The 18,531-nt window shown below is 41.0% G+C and overlaps 2 protein-coding genes across 4 annotated transcripts in view; one reads left to right on the forward strand and one right to left on the reverse strand.

The window, feature by feature from the left end:
- Positions 1–17,666, reverse strand: part of Mob3b (MOB kinase activator 3B) — a 186,899-nt gene extending 169,233 nt beyond the window's left edge. Inside the window, exon 1 of one of the 3 annotated variants that reach the window (XM_021732350.3) lies at positions 17,438–17,666. The gene's annotated coding sequence lies outside the window, so the exon portion shown is untranslated. Of the gene's footprint in view, positions 1–17,025; positions 17,164–17,424 lie in introns of those variants that run through there. The other 2 variants (XM_005334194.5, XM_078047729.1) reach the window with 2 other exon arrangements.
- Ifnk (interferon kappa) lies at positions 11,492–12,091 on the forward strand. Its single transcript, XM_040283807.1, has one exon. It carries the CDS (start codon positions 11,492–11,494, stop codon positions 12,089–12,091), a length of 600 nt encoding a protein of 199 aa, XP_040139741.1.
- Positions 17,667–18,531: the final 865 nt, after the last annotated feature.

Raw genomic sequence — 18,531 nt, forward strand, 5'->3', positions numbered from 1 at the left:
ATGGATAATCAGTGGCACTTTTGGAAACTGCCTTTGGTGATAACAACAAAATGTTAGCCTGGACTCAAAAGGCATCATAAGCAATTTACTAAATCATGTCTCAGATCAGTCTCTCACCTCATGCTCCTGACTTTGCCTAGACCACCAGAGTTCTCACCTGTCTGCTGAAATACCACTCTCAATCTGGTCTCCTTGCTTCCATGCTTGACCCTTTTCCAAACTGTCCCACCACAGGGCCACCAACATGTCTCTTCAAAGCACATGTCACATCCTACCACTCTCATTTAAAACTCTTTCATGTATTTTCATTAGTCAAATAATCAATTTGGAATGCCATCATGGCCTACCATAGCATATTCAATCTCAACCATCCCAGTAGCTGCCTCTCTGTTCCCTTGACTCTAACTCAATTAATCTTTGTGTTTAGATATCCCAGGCTCTCTTGCATCAGGGTCTCTGAACTGGCTGTTCTCTTGGGCCTAAATGCTCTCCTACAGATCTCAGTTCATCTATCACCTCACTCAACCACTCTCTGGTGCTATTTATTTCCTTCAGAGCACTTATCCAACCTTATAATTTTACTTTTATTTCCTGAAATTCTGGACACTTTATGAAGATACTAACCTTCTCCCATCTGCTTTTTTTACCATGTTGTAGCAGGCATCATATCCTCAGAAATGGATGATGGATAGAATGTAGTAGGTTCTTTCACTATTGTTGACCTAGCAGCTGGGACCAACCATGAGAATCTATATTGCCATATTTAGCAATACGCATTACTGTCCTGTCCTGATGCAGATGTTACAGGGCAATCCCAATTTCTGTTCTCTTAACTTCATCTCCACTGAGAATATAAAGAAACTTTGGTTCTGTGACCATTCACATAGTTCTTTCCACATAATGAGTTTTACTCTTAAAGGAAAAATACTCAATTATACAATATTGATAATCCCAAGGGGATGTGTTAATACTTGGATGTAACATTTGGAGACTCGAGGCTAGCCTGGCTTTAAATTTTAAACCATACAACTTATGAAGATGTTCTTTCAGGGAAAATAAAAATTCACTTCAAGGTAGAATGAACCCCCAGGCTGCCTCCTTAGGTGGTTGCTGCATCTAGTTCCTTGGAGCAGCGCTCAGCAACTCAACCTGTGACTGACTGTGTGGACATCCAGTATGCGCTTTCCCTTGTTCATGGCACAGAACCATCCCACAGGATAGCTTGTTTCCTCAGTCCTGACCAAATGGGAGAGAGCGGTGCCTATAACTTCTTTTCCCAAAAGCTCCTCTGTACATTTAATACGAAGTACTGGAAGGACTGGATCTGGGCAACAGCTCTGGAAATGCCACAGCAGTCTGTGGAGAGACTGCCAACTCGTGTGACCACAATTTTCCCCACTTTAGATGATGGGGAGGAAACACTAGCTCAGGCCAACTGCACAGCAAAATGACTTCCTGTAGCTTGACATGAGGAACCCACTGAACCCCTGCAGAGTGCCTGCCACAGAACAGCACACTGGCAAGGAGACATCTGCCCACCCAAGGGAGGTTACAAGATTCAGGCCTGCCATGCACACAGTGGTGGTTACTCCTGTGAGGTTGTTGCACAGGGTATCCCACAGTTATCGCTTTGAAGGTCTATGGGGGAAACTCCTCCTAGAACTTGGCACCAAGGAAAGCTCTGCTTCTACTGAGGACAGTCTTGTTGTTGCTTTGTTGGATCTTTTGGACACTGTGAAACTTTTAACTGATCACATTTTCTATGCCTGCAGAAAACACAGGTCAAAATATGAAAGTCTCTGCAATAATTACCCTGGACTTTATGACATGCATTCTTATGTACTAATTGTACCCCTGACGTCCCATTTTCTTCCTCTTATTTTTCCCTTAACTCTGATTTATTACTCTTTACTCCCTTGTATATCTTTAAGTAACTTTCAAATCATTCCTCCTCCTCTTTACTGAGGATAAGAACACTTCATTGTACAGTGGCTGTAAGAATTAGAGAAAATGTATCTAAAGAGTTGGCACTTGAGGGCTAGGGATGTGGCTCAAGCAGTAGTGCACTCGCCTGGCATGCACGGCACGCTGGGTTTGATCCCCAGCGCCACATAAAAATAAAATAAAGATGTTGTGTCCACCGAAAACTAAAAAAATAAATATTAAAAAAAAGAGTTGGCACTTGAGTAATTGTTATCTTTTGTTATTATTAAAAATCTATGCAGATTATTACTAAAGAAAACTTAAAGATGATCCCTGGGCTAATCATGTTGGTAGATTTTTGAGAACTAACATCACCTAGTGGCTAACTCCTAATAACATTGTGCAGCACATTTCTTTCTAACAAAGACCTACAGTTAAACAACTTTCAGGTGAACTCATTGTCTGTCGATTTTTACAACATACTATTTTTTACAACATACTGGAAATTGTGCAAGAACTGTCCCTTTAGGCCTTCCTGCAGCATATCTCCTACTATAGATTGACTGTGTCCTCCAAAAAGACATATTCAAGTCCTAACCAGCAACACCTATAACGTGACCTTATTTGGTAAGCGGTCTTTACAGACTGAATGAGGTGAAGATGAGGTTATACTGGATCATACTGGATTAGGGCGGGTGCTAAATTCAGTGAGCAATGTCCTCATCAGCAGGCCATGTGCAGGGGCCTGTAAAGGAACACATAGGCACATGGAGAATGCCATGTAACTATGGAAACAAAAACAGCAGATCTAGAAACCAAGGATCACCAGCAGTTACCAGAAGCTAGAAGAGATAAGGAAGGGTTCTTGCCTAGAAGCTTTGGAAGGATCATGGCCATCATGACTCCAGAATTATAAGAGAATAAATTGTTATAAGCATCTACTAATACATTCCCCTACCCCTGCAGCCCCAAGTGGCCAAAGTCGAGCAACCAAATCAACCTTCAGTCTAGCTGACTTTGCCAAAAACTCACAGATACGTATTTGGCAATAGGATGTTTTTCATGGGCGGTATTTTCTAGAATGGCCCAAAGAGCTTGACCTTAGGATATAATGGATTACTTTCTCTTTAATCTTCAGATATCTCATATGTAAGATGGTGTAATCTATAATGTTAGGTGTAAGTCAACAGCGGAAAACAGGGCTTATTGGGAAGGGCTGCATTCAAGTGTGGTACTGAGGACAATTCTGCAGCCATCTGGGCAAAGTGGTAGAGACAGATAAACAGTTGAAGTATTCCCTCTCCATTCTCCTGGTGCTTCTGGCACTATACTCCTTGGTAATTGTCCTCTTTTGCTGCCTACTCTTTAAACACAGGAGATTTTCAGGGTTCTGACCCAGTTTCACTTCTTTTCATTCCATATCTATTTTCCTTAGCTGTACTCACTAATTGTTATGGTCTGAATTAGGATCTATGGCTGCTAATACTTTCAAATCCTCTCCCCGGATCTCCTGATCAGTCTCCTGTCCTAGCCTAGACCCATATGTCCACCGGAGAAATTACCAGCAACATCTGCAGGCCTGCTCACCCTTCATATGCAATCACATGTGAAGCTAGTAAACTTGCACTGGTAAACTGGCACTTCTCCCTAGTTTCCCTTGGCCTCTCTTTCACTCTCCTCCTATTCCAAATAAATTATCTAGATCTGCCATTCTTACCTCCCAAGTAATTAATTCATTTCCATATCTACCTACATTGTCATAATTCAAACTTTTACCTTTTAAAACTGAGCTCAGGTACCACTGCCTCTGTGAACTCCTGCAAGGGATGACATCTGTCTTGTCTGCCCTGGTATCCTTAGAATTTAGCATTGACTAAAACCATAGGCAACTGAGGATGATGAAGATGACAACAGTGAGGACAGCTATCATGCACTGACCACTTACTATGTACCTGGCACTCCTGTCAACACTGAACATCTCCACAGCATGATTTAGCTAGGTATTCTATATCATCCCTATTTACAGAGGAGCACATAAAGTTTCAGTGACTTTCTCAAAGCTGCACGGTTTAACAAAGAGAGTTGTTGAACTGATCAGAAATTCCATTTCCATTATAATATATTCATAGGTTAAAAATACTGAAATGTATTTATTCACCAAATGTTTATTGAATGCATGCTATTACTCAGTACACAGAGTGCCTGCATTGATACAGTCCTAGGCACAATTTGATGCATTTGATGTATCTGATGAATGTGTTTGATGTTGTATTCAATGAATACCTAAAAAAATTAATTTCAGATACAGGGACAAAGTCCAGTATTGCTCAGGAAACCCATTACAAGCCACTTTTCCAGGAGAATGACTTTAGGCCTGCACTGACCTAGGAGGCGGAGAAAATGGAGTCTTTATTCATATAATGATAAATAACTTTCTACAAACAGTAGAGGTGTCAGACTGAAATCAGGGTTTTCTCCTTTGCTAGGCTTCTTACTAGAGCTGAGAAGCCCTTGTCAAAGTCCAGTAAGAGCCTGAGTTATGGCTACTCTGTCTGGCCTTCCAGTAGAGACAAAATATCTCTGGATAGGGGAGCTGCTCCTCTGGAAAGAGTCAGAGGGAAGGAGCTCTCTACATAACACTGACAGACTTACATTTTTGGAGTCAAGGTGAAGGGCCCTGGATCTCCACCCAACTTTGGGCCCAAGTAGCAGTGTGCCTTAAGCAAGCCACCACTCTCACCTTCGTAGCTGATGTTTAAATAAATCCTCTGAACTCTACTTCCTATAATTAGAGTCTCCATGTCACAGGCTTCTTAGGGCAGGGGTATTACCAGAAAGAAAAATATCCCCTCTGGCTCTAGATTGTTCCTAGACACCGTTCCCAATCGCAGGCATTGAGGGATACTAAAGAAATTCAAAAAGTTGCAGCACATGAATCTTCTTCCTAGAGAAAGATCATTTGATTTTTTTCCCTTAAAAATGCCTTTCTACGCTCTTCATGAATGTCAGGAAACATTATGATCACATATGAGCTCAACAGTAATTAGGTAAGTGGATGGAGTGGGAGAATATTATGCTAAGTGAAGTAAGCCAATCTCAAAAAAACCAAAGGCCAAATGTTCTCTCTGGTAAGTGGATGCTGATCCAAAATGGGGAGGGGGAGGCATGGGAAAAATGGAGAAACTTTGATTGGGCAAAAGGAAGGAGAGTGAGAGGGGTGCACAGGGTAGGAAAGACAGTGGAATGTGATGGTCATCATTACCCTAGGTACATGTAAAGACTACACATAGGATGTGATGCTATATCGTATACAACCAGAGAAATTAAAAGTTGTGTTGAAATTGTGTATAATGAATCAAAATGCATTTTGCTGTCATATATACCTAATTAAAACAAATTTAGGGCTAGAGTAGTGACTCAGTAGAGCACTTGCCTAGCATGTATTAGACACTGGGTTCAATTCTCAGCACCATATATAAATAAATAAAATAAAGGTCCATTGATCCTGTAATAGCCTGATCCTGTAATAGAATAGCACTCTGCACATAGTGCTATGCTAAATAAATAAGATTTTAAAATTTTTTTTAAAAAGAAACATCATGACCACATAGGAGCTCAACAGTAATTAGGAGAAGACACTTCTCTCATCTCTGCACCACCAACTCCTTAGATTTTTATCTGTCCATCGCCCACTCTGGTCATTTCTTCCCAACTACAGGCACTCTCAGAGGTTGTCCGGGAAGAAGTCCACATCTGCTCAGTGAATAAAGGGAAGGATTATCTTGGATGGTGACATCTTTCATTGTCACCATCTGAAAGTCCTACTACTACTACTCCAGAAGTGAAAGCCCTATTGGGGTTCAAAAACACACAGAGAAGCCTACAGTGGAGTAAAAATGTGGATAGAATCTCTGCTGGTAACCCCAAAACAGAGAATACATTTTACTAATGGCGCATATTTATTTACTTAAGTACTTATTCCTCATGGTGAATTACTTTTTGTCCAGGATCATTTTCTAATGATTCAAAATTATTTCTGTGTAAGAAGTTACTATGTGCATAGTTTCCGGCAGGGCTATAAGAGAGAAATGGGTGTTTGTTTGTCCAGGAGCCTCCCTAATGGTGATAAGATAAAGTGACCACTATTGGGAGTATCTGGGACAAAGAACTGGCCATGTGGAGGACGGTCTTAGAACTCAGCAGTGTTGCCCACAGTGATTAATATCCATCAGACTTGAGAACCACAAGAAATCACGTCAGCCATTTGATTCAACCCTTAATGTCTATATGTAACAGCTGCCCACGGATAAAAAACTGAATAAGTCACTCTTCTAGTCTGGAGGGGAAGATAGAGGAATCAACCAAACAATACACAAGTGCTTGATATCACTAGAGTAGATACAATACAAAGTGCTTATGACTTACACAGCCCCAGGAAATTTCAAAACAGAAGCATCAGAAGTAATAGATGACATAAAATGGATACTTGAGTTGCCCTCTATCATTCTGTGAACTCCTCAGTCCACCCCAAACACCTGACTTGTCCTCCTTACATCCCTACACAAAAAGAACTAAATGAAGAACTAACTTCCCTGTTGAGACATGGCTTCGTTATCTTCATTGAATCATCCAACAAATTGTAACCGAGCACCTACTATGTGCAGAGTGCTATGCTCTTACAGGATCAGGTTTCAAAGCATATTGCAGTTTTTATAATAGTATTTTGACAACTGAATAAATACATGTACTAGTCCTCCCATCCCCACCCATGGAAGTGATCCAAGCCTCTCAATCTTTGAGGGTCCTACTGAACATTCAGGAGGGAGCAACAAACAAGCCAACAACTGTATGTGCTATCAGAAAAATTTGTGTATCATGGGGAGAAGAAAATGAGGTCACATATCAAACTGTTAACTAAGTTACGGCTTGAGAGGAGAGGACCATGATGTGAGGCTCAGCTTTCAGGCAGCCTTCACTTCCTCTGAAGGGTTTGAATTTTTGCAGTATGGACGCATCTGTGTATTATTTGAGTAGTTGTTATAAACCGCTGTACCAGGTAGAGAATTCAAAGAAATACAACCAAGAAAGGGACAGAGGACCCTGTGAGATGCTGGACCCCATGAGGAGGCAGTGAGATTCAGTTGATAGAGCTTACATGGTTGGTCCAGACTGTAACAGCTACAACTTTGGGGAGACCATGGTCTATACACCCTGAGGGAAGTTCTGCCTGGCCTGGATGCAAACCTCCTATCCCTGGGCTCTCTCCCCGGCTCAGTCACCTTCTGATCTCCCAAATAGAATGACTCATGTTAATGTACCAAGTAACAAGATGATCAACAAGATACTCTCGTCCTGATCTGAAACCTGCCTCTTCATGGGAAGCAATAAATCTTAATAGCAGATGCCATGTGCCTCTGAGCTGAATCAAAGCTAGCTTGTCTAGACTGAAATGTCTCATTTCTCCATTTTGACAAATAAGGTGCACCTTGTTCCCCACTGTTAGCCTTATAATCCCCACAGACTTAACATAGCTCCACGAATAACAGGGCAGCCCCTGCTAATCAGCTTCCCCTCTGAGGTCAGTCTGACTACACAGAGATCACTCCAGGTCACGCTAAGGAACTAAGAACTTAATATTACCAATCACATCCTGTTAATGACACACTGGGCAGTTGTGACAGACACATTCCAAGGATAAAGGTGTTTTCTTAAACCAACATTCAATTTTCTGATCATCTTTTGAGATACAATCAGGTGACAGGGCTTCAACAGAACACAGGCAAGACCAAGTAACTAAGCATTCCAAAATGTTTCTCATCGCAGTGATCTATGAATGCATCCATATGTGTATACAGTGTTCTCTTTGGGGTATGTGCTGTTCTTAGAAACATGTGCACAAGTAAAGCCAGCATAGAGAATGAAATCAAATGCAATTCTGTAGGAGAGAGGGAGGAAGGAAGGGAAAAAAGGGAGAGAAGGTGGGGGAGGGAGGGAGAGAGGGCACACAGAGGAAAGGCTTCCAGTAAAGTCGGTATCATTTTCAAACTCTGCTCAGAGAGCTTGCATGGTGAAGAGACTGGCCAGATAAAATAAATTTGAATTTTGGATAAACAAAGAATGTGGGTTTTTTTTTTTCGTGTGTGTAACAGTTTATATCAAATATTGCATGGCTGTTCAGTAATTTTATTTGCTAAATCAGACAATCCCAATGGTGGAAGAGGGGCAGACATGCATGCCAACCATCTTTCCATCTTTGTCACAAATATTGTCAATATCATCATCAATTAACATTTACAGAACATGGGGAAGGAGGTCCATGCTACAGGAAGGCCTAAAGTTTTATCCTCCTACTTGAAACATTCCAAAGGTGCCTATTTCTTCAACTGTGAATTCCATGAGATCATGCACTAAGCTTTATTCCTCCTTATGTGCCACTTGGCCATGATTTATATGTGATAAGTGCTTTAAAATTTTTTTTTCAATAAGTGAGGATATGGAATGGCAGTAAAGGGAGGAAATTTTGGGATGAGAGTGTAAAAATGACAACCATGCATAGCGGAAAAATACGGGAACTTCAAAATGGTTGAAAAAAGCCAAATATGTTGCCACTTCCATCACCTATGAGCAGAAACTCCTTGTCATAGTAAGGCTATTGAACAACCTGAGTTTGGTTATTATTGCTGAACTATCTAAACAAGTATAAACCATACTGATCACCATGGGCAAGTTGGGGTGTGGGGTGGAGAAATAGATTAGATTAGGAGAGCAAAACTTACACAATTACTTGTTTCAAACTTATAATTAAAGAAGACAAGGCACTGCAAAAGCTCAAAAGAGGAGAAAGCAAGTCTAACTGAGACTAGACAAGAAGATTTTAGGTAGAAGATGTATGAGCTATGTAAGAATGCATGGTCCTCCCTGGGCACAGTAGGAACACACCTGTCTGTAATCCCAGTGACTTGGGAGACTGAGGCAGAAGGACTGCATGTTCAAGGCCAGCCTCAGAAACTTAGCAAGAACCAGTCTCAAAAAGAAAAACAAAAAAATAAAAAGGTAAATAAAAGGTCTGGGGATATATCCCAGTGATAGAGCACCACTGGGTTCAATTCCCAGTGATGGAAAGAAAGAAAAAAGGGGGGCGGGGGCAAGGAGGGAGGAAGGAAAGAAGAAAGAAAAGAGAAGGGAAGGGATGGGAATGAGGGAATAAAGGAGAAAAAAAGAAAGCGTAACCCATGATCCTTAGGGGTACTTTGCATTTTATAGATGGTGTGTACATGTGTGCATGTTTAAATGAGTGTGTGATCATAAATGTATATATTCATACATACACATGTATTTTTCAAATCAAAAGCTTCAAGAATAGTATATTGAACTCCCACATAACTCTACATTGCTCATATCAACTGAATTTGGAATTGAACCTTGGGGGAAACTGACATTTCCTTTTGAAATACTCCAGAATGGACAAGTTTAAGTAAACATATAGAGATTCCATTTCAGATATATAATAATTTTATTTTTAAGTGTATCTTCTTCTAAAAAATATAGTCTTGTCTTTTACTGATCACAGAAAATTTTAAACTTTAGATAAATAAAAATATAAGAATAAAAATTACTCATTATTCTTCCAGTCAGAGATAACAACTCAAAAATTTTAGCATTTATACCTCAAGATTTTTTTCCTGTACATCTATGCATATATCTATATTTAACAAAAAACAGCATCAGAATCTACCATTGAGGATCTTGTTTTTAAGCTACAAAGTGTATTCTACCCAAGGGACCAAATATAGTAGCATACATAATTTTTAGTGCTTGCACAGAAGTCTTTATTGACAGTTTACTGAACCAATTACCCATTGCTATACATATAAATTGTCTTCCATGCTTTAGCTGTGATGAACTTCCTAAGAGCCTAGTCTTTAAGGACGTCATGATTATTCCTTGGAGATAAATTCCTAGAGGGCAAATTGCCAAGTCAAAGATTATATACATTTTTAAGGCTTTTGATCCATAGCCTCCACTATTTTACCCTCTATGAAGGTTGTGTCAATTTATAATCTGATAAAAAGGGTCCATTTTCCTAATTCCTTTTCAAACTTAGTCACCCCAAGAAATCTGCCTAAGAAATCAGGTTTTATGTAGCTAGAAAATATAGAGTAATATATGCAGTAAGTTTTTTATTCATAAGACACCAGTCCAAAAAGACAAGATTTTAAGAAATCTCATTTATCCACAATGAGACTTTGATAAAGCCAACTGATTAAGACAAGAATTTTTAAGCCATTTTTTCAATCAATGACCGTGGTTGTTGTGGAATTTTGGCTGTTTACCATGTTTAAATGACTATGTTGAAAACCAGTGTATTTCTTTTTTTAGAAAAATGATAAAATAAGCTAGAGTCATTTAATGACATCCCGTTTTATTTTCTTAGGGAAAGGAATCCATGTGCTTTGACCATGATCAGAAGATTATTTGGTCAAACAAGTTAAAGGAGGATAACCATCATTACCATACTGGTCCACATGTGAATTAGCTTGGCTAAAATGGGTGGTATTCTACCCTTTATCCTCCTTAGAGAAAAACAAACACAAGAACAAACAAAAATCTTTATAGTCCAGAACCAACAAGCAAAAGTTTTAAAACTATCTAAACTATATCTAAAAAAAGAAAGAAAGAAAATGTATAATACCACAAAAAAGAAACGTTTGAAAGCAGAAAAATATTCTCCAATATACAACTAACTGGAAGATTTCTAAGGCATATGAAATGCAAGCAAGGCATGGATTTAACTGAAGGAAAGAGCAGTTGTGCAATACCAACCTCTTCTAATGGCAATAGAAAACTAAACTATGTCAGTCTTTTATTTGATAAATGCCACGCTAAATTGACCAACTTTGTTCAGCTTTTTTTTGAGACTCAGAAAAAACAAATAAAAAGAAAATATTCAAGTATTGAAACTTAATTTATCAAGACTGAAAAAAACCTAAATCAGATTATGCTCTGGTGACCTTACTGTCATCACAGTTATCAATGTCCATGATTAACTCAAGGAGAGAAGATTTTTGACTATAGGGCCAGGCATGAAAATATATTTTCTGATGCATCAATCTCTATTATGTAACAGAGTAGTAACTTTTTTAATTTAAAAAAAAATTATTTTTCTTTTCCAGTTCTGAGGATCAAACCCAGGGCCTCCTGTGTTAGTCAAGTGCTCTACCACTGAGCTACATTCCCAGCCCCTCTGTATCAGTTTTATATGGAGATTCTTTAGTGCTAGGATAGGCCAGATAGGCTATCTAGGCATCTAAGGTAAAGCAATGGTAATGCTGTGCTCACTTTTCTTAAAAAAGAAAAAAAAAAACTGTTTTGTCGACCAAAGGTAAAATAGCCTGAGGGGCAAAAGAAAGGGGTTACAACCCAGACAACCATCAAATGAGAAATGAGAAAACTCCTCCCCCTAAAGAAATTCAGGTATATAGAGTCCCCTGAAAGAGAACTTAAAACAGCATTGTCAACCTTGGGTGTGGAGATTTTTTGGCTTGGAGGAAAAAATATCAAGGTTGACATGACCCCAAAGTACATCAGGCTTGCTCTCCTAGTGGATCTGTTTATGACCCACATCCTCTGTCAGGAGTGTAACTTACTAGAAGTTCATTTGGACATGTCCACCTCGGAAAACCTGATGCTTCTGACCAATCTGAGCAATTCAATTCCTGTACAATGTTTCAGAGAAATCCACAATTTTGAGTTGCCCGAAGAGATCCTATCATCCACCCAGCCTGAGAAGACAAACATCAAGTATGTTTTCTATGAAACGTACACACAGGCCATCAATATCTTCAGCCAAAACACCTTCAACTCCAGTTGGGACGAGGAACAACTGGTACAACTCCAAAGCAACCTTTATGAGCAAGTGGAGTACCTGAAACAATGCTGGGGAAAAGAGAATAAAGAAAAGGAAGATGTGAAAGCTGATGAGAAGAAACATTCAGAAGCTGGGGTGCTCCCTCTGGGCAACCTCAAACTGAGGAGATACTTCAGCAGAATATACAATTTCCTGAAAGATAAAACATACAGTCGCTGTGCATGGGAGATCGTCCGAGTGGAAATCACAAGATATTTCCTCTACCTTAAAAAATTCATCACACTCCATACTAGGAAATAAGGTATATTTTTTAGAATGAAATTCTTATTTCCTCCAAAAATCTTCCCTTTGTCCTCCGTCTTCCTCTTCCTTTTAAGGATGTTTGTACTATCCTAGAATTAATCCTGTCTTCGGTCAGACTGCTGGCAGTTCATGAAAGGTTTGTTGTCTCTAACTGAAGCCTGAGCTTAGCACATCAGCCACATTTGCCTCTTAGAAAGTCCTGATGACAGATTTAAAGGATGAGATTTCCTCTCCATCTTATTCTACTTTTTCTTCCTTTTTCCTTTGGCCATTTTGTTTAGCTTTGCTCTACCACTTTCAAAAGTCACCAGAATAATAACTAGAAGATATGGAGTAGAGAATGCTGCAGAATATAACATCCCAACGACCTACCCCTCTGGTGACCAAGGTTGTTTATTCCATGAAAGTTCAGCACATTTTTAAAAAAGTTTATAGAAGCTCTGTAGAGCCAACCCCTCACTCCTTTCCCAGAGGAAAGAGGTTGACATTTCTGGACATTTGCTTGGCAGCCTGGTTGGTTTTAAATGATGTAGTTTGAAGAATGGTATTCATAGTGATACTTAGATGGAGGATTGAATTCGATGACCATTAAGCTTTCATTTAACCCTTGGGAATTTATGACTCTGAACAGAGTGCTCATCATGCCAGATGCATACTGTCTGATTCCTACATCTAAAGGCAGAGAAAATGCTAGAGAAAGTAAAATATGAATTTTCACTGTTTATAAATATATATATATATATGCCTAAAATGAATGACTTAGAGTCATTTTATGAAAGAATTTTACGTTGGATTTTTCCAGTTACAAGACTACTGCCTATCAGTCAAGTAAAGTAGCCTTCCTGATAATATATACTACTTAGATTTCATCTTTTATCTTTTTAAAAAATTATTTTATAACCAGATTACCTAGATTATTTACTTAACTCTTCTCATATGGCTTCTTGTCTATTTTAATTTGCCACCTACATGAATGAATTTTCTCTTTCTCTTTCTCCTCTATTCCATTTCAGAATCCTCTACCTTCATTCAAGAATTAAGCCAGAGGACTGGGGATGTGGCTCAAGCTGTAGTGCGCTGGCCTGGCATGCGTGCGGCCCGGGTTCGATCCTCAGCACCACATACCAACAAAGATGTTGTGTCTGCCGAGAACTAAAAAAAAAATAGTTATTAAAAATTCTCTCTCAGGGGAGGGGGGGGATAGTAGAGGATAGGAAAGGTAGCAGAATACAATAGTCACTAATATGGCAGTATGTAAAAATGTGGATGTGTAACCGATGTGATTCTGCAATCTGTATTTGGGGTAAAAATGGGAGTTCATAACCCACTTGATTCTAATGTATGAAATATGATATGTCAAGAGCTTTGTAATGTTGTAAACAACCAATAAAAAAAATTCTTTCTCTCTCTCTCTCTCTCTCTCTCTCTTTAAAAAAAAAAAAAAAAAAAGAATTAAGCCAGAGAAAGTGGTTACACAAATGAGGGTGAAATGTACCTGAGTCAGTTCTTGGAAGACTTCTCCTGCTAATGCTATTAACAACACATTGCTAAAGAGTTCAGACTCAAGATTGTTCCAAGTGCAGGATTCCTGGCCAAAAGAGCCAAAGAAAGTCTTACCCTAAAAGTGAGGCAAATTTCAGCCAAAAATGTAGAAGAGATGTTTAAATGAACAAGAAGCTGTGGATCATAGCAAACAGGTTATCAGCAGAAGGATCAGACAATAAAATGAATTAGTGTAATCCCTTTAACAAAAACAACTCATCAACAGAGTTCTTCCAGATTGGGGGGGAAAAAAAAAAGAAAGAAAGAAAAAGCAGCATGAGCTATAAAGAGTTGGGGCATGCAAACTACTAAGCAGAAAATATATGCTTGATTTTTTTTTCCTATGAATTTCTACTACCTTTACCTGCTCTAATTACTAGGATGATGGTCGTTACTTTAGTAATTTATGGTTGTAGTTTTGCCAAATATTTCCCTGCATGAGGGAGGATAACTGGCAAATAAAGCTGACACTTTCTAATCAATATAGATTGTCTGATTGTGTGGCAGGAACAGCCGTCACAATGGTATGCTTTTATAAAGAACACATCTAACAAAAGAGAAAGCAGAACATCCCCACTGAAATGAATAGTCAAGGACACCAATGGGCATCATCATAAAGGAAGAAGTAGGAAAAGTATTTAATCTCACTTTCAACTTAAGAAATGCAAATAAGGCAGCAATAAAGATCTCTACCCATCTGTATGGCAAAGATGAAAAACAATAATATGGAGTGTAAGTAGAGGGTAGGATATGCAAAACAGATCCTCTTGCATATTGTTAGGGAGATGATAAACAAGACAATATGGCAATCTTAAATATCCTAAAAAGTATATCAACTTCTTTCAGAAAGTTATTTATTAAGGACACAATTGGATAAGATTGTTCCCTGGAATGCTGTTCATAAAACTACCTCCTCCTCCTCTTCTTTTTGTTTCTTTTCAATTTTCACTGTGTTTTCTATTTTTTTCTACAATAATTTTGGGGGGAATTTTTTAAACTCTAAAATTAAAAAAAGATAAGCAAAAACTTATCTTCCCCTATGAGAACCCTGTTTTCCTTATATCCTTTCACATTTTAATAATACTTTGTGGGGGCTGGGGTTGTGGCTCAGTGGTAGAGCACTTGCCTAGCATGTGTGAGGCACTAGATTAGATTCTCAGCACCACATATAAATAAATGAATAAAATAAAGGTCCATCAACATCTAAAAAAGTTTTTTAAAAAATAATATGTTTTGTGGTACTCCTTGAACAAGCAGTACCCAAAGCAGGCCTTCTTATATAAGGCCTTATTGTTGTTTTGCTGCTGTTAAATTTAAAGAATCTTTCCTTGGTGATCGTTTTCATAATGAAACTGAAGTGTCTCCCAGTACTTCAAAGATTTTGCTTTTTTTTTTTTTTTCTTTTGGTGATGCTACTGGTAATATCCATAACTTTCTGGGAAAGTTATCTGTGTGACCATATTCCTGACCTAGCAGTCTCACTTCTCTGTTAAATGAAAGCTCAAAAGTTCTGTTAAGTCAGGAAAGGTAAATCTAGATCTGTGCAGGCCCAGCACAAAAAAATTTCACTAAAAATCTCTGAGTAGGGACTGGGAATGTAGCTCAGGGTCACAGCACTTACTTACCATGCAGCATGCAGTAGATACTGGGTTCCATCACCCAGCATGCCAAAAAAAAAAAAAAAAAAAGTTTGAATGGGTACAAAGTTCACAAAAGTCCCCACATAAGCTTCCTCCTTCTCCTGCACTGGGGAGGGATCAAAAGTCGGAGAGTGGGAGGACAAGGGATGGGGAGGTAGCTCAGTGGTAGAGTGCACAAGGCTCTGGATTAAATCTGCAGTAGGGGGTGGGGAGCAGGAAGAGAAGAAGAATGTAATTGAGTCTCCTTGGGAGAGAGACTGATTGGGACTGGGGGAGGCGGGAGGAACCGGCAACACCGGGTCAACCGCAACGCTAAAGAGAGGTATAGGTTCCAACAGGTGCACAGGCTCAGCCTCCCCTGATAGAAAGCCGGCTCTCCAGAAACCATCTGGGGCACCTTCCTTCTCAGGATGGCTAATTTGCTTTCACCCTAGTTCCTTAGTAAATGGTTCACACTCAATAAGAATCAGTACGAGTTTTGCGCATCTAATTTTTACAGGCAAACAGGGCCACCTGTAACCTACCAGGCGCACCCACAACGGAACTTGAGGGCATCTCACGCCACTGTTCTCAGCGGCTTGGAAGCAGGAATACTGCTCTGGCCCCATCTGCACCATGTGCAGTGGTCTGCGTTTTCTACAATGCAGGGAAAGGACTTAGGGTTTGAACTTGAGCCCTACGAGAAATTAGAACTCTCCATATACTCTAAAGTGAGCCACTACACCACTATTTCCAAGTAGAGTCTTGAGGTACCTAAGTTATCAGCGTCTCCAATCTTGATGGAGAATCACATGCCTTCCTGTCCTGGGAAACTCAAACCCGAGAACCTCGGCCTTATGACTACCAGAGGTGCCCTGGCCCGCTTCCATTGCCCTAGCAGTGGCCCAGCCACAACGTCTTTAGCTAGAGATTGAAATCCTCCTGAACCAACCGCTGGGCACCCTCGATTGGAGCAGAACCTTGCTGCCACTCTTTTCGAAAGCAGCATCCCTCTCGGATTTTCATCCTTTGCGGCGCCCTTGGGATAAGATCTGAGAAATGCGCCCTAGGCCACAGGCAGCAGAGGAGGCGGGGAAAGAACAACTTTCTCTCCGCCCTCTAACCACAAGGCCCGAGTGCAGCCACCTCGGTAGGGTCCGGCTCTTCTCCTTCCCCAGCCGGGATCCCAAACCCGAGCTGGCCCAGGGGCTGGCAATGGAAGGAGGGATAGGGAGGCAAGAGGTGCTTCCTTCTCTCCCCAAGCCCCACCAGATGTTGGAAAAGCAAACAATAGGGGAAACGTGGAGAAACAAAAGGCCATTCGACACGATCTCAGTGGCTCGGTCGCCGGGTCCCTGCGGAAAGGGTTATGGGGGGGGGGTCAGGAATGGGGATTGGAGCGATCTGGAATGGTTTGGGGGTCCCCTGGTAGCGTCGGGCGCCACAAGTCAACCATTCACTCTAATCCCCGCGTAAGGGGTAGGGAAATCAAAGAAAAGTTTAAGGGTTTCCACCTTCATCGTGCAGGGAAAGGCAGGGGCTGTAATTCCCGATGTATGACAGTTGGCCTAAGAAAGAGTTCAGTAGAATTTGTACGTCCTATATACCCTCCTTCCCTCTGTGAAGCATCAACATCCCGTCAGTGGGCGTGGGGGGGGAGGGTCTAGGGAGCCACCCGATTGAGGGTACAGAGTTCCCTACTCATTCCCAAATCGAGCCACTTCACTCAAGATCAAGCCGCCCAAAAGCTGCCCCTCTGCTCATACGCACTTTTGTAAAAGTTTGTCTTCCCGCCATCCACAGCCCAGCGCGCACCCTGCAGGCATAAGCGATTCGGAATGGCATCGGGATGATTTGCACCCTAAAAGGAAGATTTTCTTGGCATATCTTTTAAAATAAAGGCCACTGACCCCGATTAGAAACTGGACCCACGTTCCTGCCCGGGAAGTGCGCACCGGGAGCCGGCCAGAAGCCGAGACGCAGGCACGATTTAAAGAGGGCTCCAGCCCCGGAAGCCCGCGGGAGGCGGCTAGAGAGCGAGTCCACCACCTCCAGGGTGCCTGTTGCACCGGCCCCATGTGCGCCCCACACCTCTGCCGCCTGGACGCAATCCGAATCGAGTTGCTGCGGGATTGTGCCACCTTCCCTCGCTGGGAGCGGGGTTCTTACCGTGGGGTTTTACCTTCAGCCTGGGGCCCTGTCGGCTCCCTTTGCCGGGTCAGCAGTAGCAGGAGCAAGAGAATGGGGGTGAGCTCCAGGAGAAGGGGCGACGTTTGCCGATCCACGCGAGGGACTTTCTGGTCCGCGCGCTGGGCTCAGGCTGCAGTCTCCGCGGCTCCAAAAGCAGCCCCCACTTGCACCCAGCACGCCGCACAACCCTCCGGGCTCTACTATCGCCACGGGGCGCTGAGCAGGGACCTCTGGCGGCCGCCTACGGAAAGGCAGCTACGTGGGGGAGAGAAGTCAAGTCGCCTTTAGAATCACCCTCCCTCCGAAAGATTTGGAACATGGACAGTCTAAGAGAGCTCCCAACCTTGCAGAAAGACACAAACCCTTGTGGCTAGGGCGGCAAGAATGATGTCGGATCCAAAGGATGCGTTCTAGGCCCACGATGGCCATTTCCAAGGCACCCAAAAAGGAGCAAAAGGCTCACCTTTTTTGAGATTTTCTGACTATTGAAAAATGCCACAGACACAGAATGGAGCAGTAATCATTGGGAAATACTTTGGAATTTCAGCAGATTAACTAGAACAAGCTGGGAGCCATGGAAAAAATATGAACTTTGAAGCAAAACCCACACAGCCTTCCACTCTCTATTTGTGTGATTTTGGTCTACCTAGGACCTTTAGGCCTCAGTATTCTTCTGTGTAGGTTGAGGGGAGAGAAATATGTGCTTCCCAGGGCAGACAGGGAAGTGGTTGAGAATAAACTAAATATAAAAAATATTCTTAGTTCATAGAAGTTGTCTAATATGAGCTTCCTGCCTTTCTGAATGAAAGAATTGGATCTTCTATTATCTTTCTATTCTTCTTATGATAGCACCTTAATACATATTTTTACATTTTACAATTTTTACTTTACAGTTTAAGGAGGTGTGGAAACAGTAAGTAGAATCTAAGATATATAGAGAAAATATATGTCCTCCTCTTTTTGAGGAGGCTCAAAAAGATTTTTCCAGGTCTACTAAATGAGAACCTCTAAAATCACTTATTTTGCAATGTCAAGTCATCTCTGATATTGCAAGAATAATTCAATGAGTAATCACAGCCCAGTGAG

Source organism: Ictidomys tridecemlineatus, chromosome 4, assembly GCF_052094955.1.
Source record: "Ictidomys tridecemlineatus isolate mIctTri1 chromosome 4, mIctTri1.hap1, whole genome shotgun sequence".
NCBI classification, from domain to species: Eukaryota; Metazoa; Chordata; class Mammalia; order Rodentia; family Sciuridae; genus Ictidomys; species Ictidomys tridecemlineatus.

Coding starts and splice junctions, on each gene's coding strand:
- Ifnk (XM_040283807.1), top strand. CDS start 11,492: ATGACCCCAAAGTACATCAGGCTTGCTCTCCTAGTGGATCTGTTTATG.